This window comes from Calonectris borealis, chromosome 30, assembly GCF_964195595.1.
Source record: "Calonectris borealis chromosome 30, bCalBor7.hap1.2, whole genome shotgun sequence".
Classification (NCBI taxonomy): Eukaryota; Metazoa; Chordata; class Aves; order Procellariiformes; family Procellariidae; genus Calonectris; species Calonectris borealis.
In genome coordinates this window covers 2,918,426-2,922,982 of record NC_134341.1, presented here as the reverse complement: position 1 = coordinate 2,922,982, position 4,557 = coordinate 2,918,426, and the positions used below count along the sequence as shown (strand labels likewise).

General features: G+C 74.4%; 1 protein-coding gene across 3 annotated transcripts; it reads left to right on the top strand.

Moving 5' to 3' along the window:
- Nucleotides 1-975: 975 nt before the first annotated feature.
- On the top strand, nucleotides 976-3,427 carry TSFM (Ts translation elongation factor, mitochondrial). Of its 3 annotated transcripts, XM_075133943.1 has the most exons (6): nucleotides 976-1,052; nucleotides 1,532-1,675; nucleotides 2,256-2,384; nucleotides 2,488-2,610; nucleotides 2,692-2,776; nucleotides 3,015-3,427. In XM_075133943.1, exons 1-6 carry the CDS (start codon nucleotides 1,011-1,013, stop codon nucleotides 3,425-3,427), a joined length of 936 nt encoding a protein of 311 aa, XP_074990044.1. In that variant the 5' UTR covers nucleotides 976-1,010. The 3 variants fall into 3 exon arrangements, with proteins under 3 accessions (XP_074990044.1, XP_074990045.1, XP_074990043.1); XM_075133944.1 differs by lacking the exon at nucleotides 2,256-2,384; XM_075133942.1 differs by having other exon boundaries at nucleotides 2,488-2,776.
- The last annotated feature ends 1,130 nt before the right edge of the window (nucleotides 3,428-4,557 follow it).

Sequence of the window (4,557 nt, the reverse complement as noted above, 5' to 3'; positions counted from 1 at the left end):
GGGGGATTAAATGGGGCCCCTGAGGGGCCTCGGCTCACCCGGCTGTGTCTGATTTGGGGGGGTCGGGGGGGATGGGGGGAGCCGGGCTGGGGGGGGGCTGCATGTGGGGGGGTGCTGGGGGGGGGTCTGGGCAAGGTTGGGGGGGGGGCTCTGTAAGGGTCTGGGGGGGCCTGGCCAGACCGGGGGGCTCTAGAAGGGTCTGGGGGATCTGGGGGGGTCTCTACAGGGGTCTGGGGTTCTCTACAAGGTGGTGGTGGGGCCTGGCCAGGCTAAGGGGGCTCTATAGGGGTCTGGGGGGGCTCTATAAGGGCTGGGGGGCTCCTATAGGGGTCTGGGGAGGGGCTGGTCAGGGTTGAGGGGGGCTCTATAAGGGTTGGGGGGGCCTCACTAGGGCTGGGGGGGCTCCTATAGGGGTCTGGGGGGGGGGGGGGCGGGGCTGGTCAGGGTTGAGGGGCCTTGCCAGGGCCGGGGGGGCTCCTATAGGGGATTGGGGGCATCTCGTCAGGGCCAGTGGGAGTCTACAGGGCCTTGGGGGGCCTCTATAGGGGTCTGGGGGGGCTGGTCAGGGTTGAGGGGGGCTCTATAGAGCTGGGGGAGGCTGGCCAGGTTCGGGGGGGCTCTATAGGGGTCTGGGGGGGGCTCTATAGGGGTCTGGGGTTCTCTATGAGGGTGTGGGGGGGCCTGGCCAGGCCGGGGGGGCCCGATAGGGGCCTGGGGGCGTCTCGTCAGGGCCAGTGGGGCTCCCCAGAGCCCCGGGAGGGCTCTATAGGGGCCTGGGGGGGGCTCTATAGGCCCGCGGGTCTCGCCCCTTTCCCATCCAATGGCGCGGCGCTGTCGCGCCCGGAGTGACGTCACGCGCACCCCATCCATCCCGCCAGCCAATCGGCGGCCGGGCCCCGGCCCGGCGCATGCGCCCTGAGCGCGCCCGGAGCGCTCTGACCCCCGACGGCGCCCGTAGAGCGGCGCCGTGACGTCACCGGCGCGCGCCGCGGGCCGGGGCCGGGGCCGGGATGCAGCGGGCGGCGCGGAGCGCGGTGTGCGGGGCCGCGCGGGTGAGCGGCGGGGCCGACCCCAACCGGGACCCCTTCCCCCCGCGCCGACCCCAACCGGGACCCCCCCCGCACCGGGACCCCCCGCCCTCCGGGGCACCCCTCGTCCCCGGGACCCCCCTCGGGAGCCCCCGAGGCTCCCCCCCGCCCCGCACCGGGACCCCCCCCGAGAATCCCCCCGCCAACACCGACCCGCCCGGGGACCCCTCCTCTCCCCCCGGGACCGTCCCGGGGCTCCTTCCCGCAGACCCGGGCCCGCCCCCCACACACCGGGACCCCCCCGGGGCTCCTCCTCCGCCCCCAGGCTCCCCCTTCCCGCCACCGGGAACCCCCCCCCCGGGGCCTCTTCCCACCAACCGGGGCCCTCCTGGGGTTCCCCGCCCCGGGACCCCTCCGCACCGCCCCGAGTCCCCGGACACATCGCTCCCCTCCGGGAGGGGGGTTGGGGGGTCCCGGTGCCGCCTCACGCCCCTCCCCCGCAGGTCCCCCCGGCCCGGTTCTTCCGCGCCGCCCCCCCGGTGCTGGCGGCGGACAAGGAAGCGCTGCTGGAGCTGCGGCGGCGAACGGGGCTGCCGTTCCTGCAGTGCCGGGAAGCGCTGCGGCGCTGCGGGGGGGAGCTGGGGCAGGTGGGGGGGGAGAAGCGGGGGAGGGGGGGGCAGGGAACGGGGGGGGCTGGGGGGGACCGGGGGGGGTGGGGATCAAGAGGGGGGGATGGGGACCTGGGGGGGGAAGCAAGGGGGGGCGGCGGGACAGGACCTGGGGGACAATGACCCGGGGGGGATGGGGACCGGGAAGGGGGGATGGGGAGGCAACGGGGGGGGGTGGAGGAATTGGGGGGACCCGGGCGGGGGGGTGGGGGCGAGGAGGGGGGGTAGGATGGGGACCTGGGGGGGACCAGGACAGGGGATGGGGACGGGGAGCCATGGGGGGGGGGCATGGACCTGGGGGGGCTGAAGGGAATGGGGAGCTGGGGGGGGACACGGGGACCTGGGGGGGGACACGAGGACCTGGGGGGGGGACGGGGGAGGAGGGGGGTGGGAGGGGAAACTGGGGGGGAGCCAAGGGGGGGATCTGGAGGGGAAGGGAGTGGGGGTGGGGGACACACGACCCCGGGGGAGCCCGCCCCCTCCCTGTGCCCATCCCCCTCCGTGACCCCCCCTCCGTGACCCCCCCCCCGTGTCCCCCCCCCCCGTGTCCCCCCCCCAGGCAGAGGCCTGGCTGCAGGAGCAGGCGCAGCGGCAGGGCTGGAGCAAAGCCACCCAAGTGCGGGGTCGCCGGACGCGGGAGGGGCTGGTGGGGCTGCTGCGGGAGGGGCCGGCGGCCGCCATGGTGGAGGTGGGTGACACGGGGGGAGGGTCGGGGACACGCGGGGACACGGACACGCGGGGACACGGACACGCGGGGACACGGACACGCGCGCTCGCTGTCGCTCCCGTAGGTGAACTGCGAGACGGATTTCGTGGCCAGAAACGCCGAATTCCAGCGGCTGGTGGAGCAGGCGGCGCTGGGCACCATGGCCCATTGCCGCGCCGCCGCCGCGCCGCCCACCTGCTGCACCAAGGTGAGGGGAGGGGGGGGGGTAACCCCCAGAACCGCCCCCCCCCCAGAACCCCCCCAAAAACTCCTCTCCCCTCTCTCACAGCACCTGCTGCGGGAGGACGAGCTGGCCCAGCTCCAGGGGGGGGACGGGGGGACTCTGCTCAGCGACCACCTCGCGCTGGCCATAGGTGAGTGCTGGGGGGACCCCAAAACCCACCCTGGGGGGGCGAACCCCCAGGGGGGCAGGAACCCCTGGGGGGGCGGTCAGGAACCCCTGGGGGGGGGGCAGGAACCCCCGAGCGGTGACCGGAGCCACATCCCGGGGACAAGCACGCGGCTCAGGGTTTGGGGACAGGGAAAGGGGGGGCTGGGGTAGGACCCCACCCCCACCCCAGGGCCGCATCCTGCCAACCCCCGTTTTTTTAGGGAAATTGGGTGAAAACCTGATCCTGCGCCGCGCCGCTTGGCTGCGGGTGCCGGAGGAGGACGGCTACATCGCCGCCTACGCCCACGGGTGGCTGCCGGCCGCCGCGCCGGTGGCCATGGGGACGTACGGGGCGCTGGTGGCCTGTCGGGTGACGGAGCCGCGGCCCCCGGCGGCGACGCTGGAGGAGGTGGGGCGGAAGGTGGCCCAGCACGTGGTGGGGATGGCACCCACGGCCGTGGGGACCCCCCAGGACCAGCCCCGGGGGGAGGAGGAGACGCGGCTGCTGGCGCAGAGCTTCCTGCTGGAGCCCGGCCTCACCGTGGGGCAGTTCCTGGGGGCGCGGGGGGCGCTGGCCGTGCGGGACTTCCTGCGCTTCCGCTGCGGGGAGGAGCCCCCCGGCCGGGGGGGGTAGAGCCGGGGGAGCGCGGGCCACGGCGAGCTCAGCCCCACACCCCGGGTCAGGATCAGCCCCACACCCCGGGTCAGGATCAGCCCCACACTGAGCTCAGCCCCACACCCCGGGTCAGGATCAGCCCCACACCCCGGGTCAGGATCAGCCCCACACTGAGCTCAGCCCCACACCTCAGATCAGGATCAGCCCCACACTGAGCTCAGCCCCACACCCCAGGCCAGGATCAGCCCCACACTGAGCTCAGCCCCACACCCCAGGCCAGGATCAGCCCCACACTGAGCTCAGCCCCACACCCCGGGCCAGGATCAGCCCCACACTGAGCTCAGCCCCACACCCCGGGCCAGGATCAGCCCCACACTGAGCTCAGCCTCACACCCCGGGCCAGGATCAGCCCCACACTGAGCTCAGCCCCACACCCCGGGCCAGGATCAGCCCCACACTGAGCTCAGCCCCACACCCCGGGTCAGGATCAGCCCCACACTGAGCTCAGCCCCACACCCCGGGCCAGGATCAGCCCCACTCTGAGCTCAGCCCCACACCTCAGGTCAGGATCAGCCCCACGCTGAGCTCAGCCCCACACCCCGGGTCAGGATCAGCCCCACACCCCGGGCCAGGATCAGCCCCACACTGAGCTCAGCCCCACACCCCGGGTCAGGATCAGCCCCACACTGAGCTCAGCCCCACATCCCGGGTCAGGATCAGCCCCACACTGAGCTCAGCCCCACACCCCGGGTCAGGATCAGCCCCACACTGAGCTCAGCCCCACATCCCGGGTCAGGATCAGCCCCACACTGAGCTCAGCCCCACACCCCGGGCCAGGATCAGCCCCACACTGAGCTCAGCCCCACACCCCGGGCCAGGATCAGCCCCACACTGAGCTCAGCCCCACACCCCGGGTCAGGATCAGGCCCTCGCTGGGCGCCTCGGCAGCGGGTGGGGGGAGGTGGAGGGGTTGGGGGGTGCGTGGGGGGTGAGGGGCACGTGGGGGGGGGGTGGGGGGTGCGTGAGCCCCCCGGTGTCTCGGGAGGACGAATAAAGCCGTGGCAGACCCGGCCCCGGGTGCTCTGTGGGGTGGGAACGCGGCGGGGCCCTGCCCCCCCCCCAGCGCTGCCCGGGAGCTGCCCCCCAAC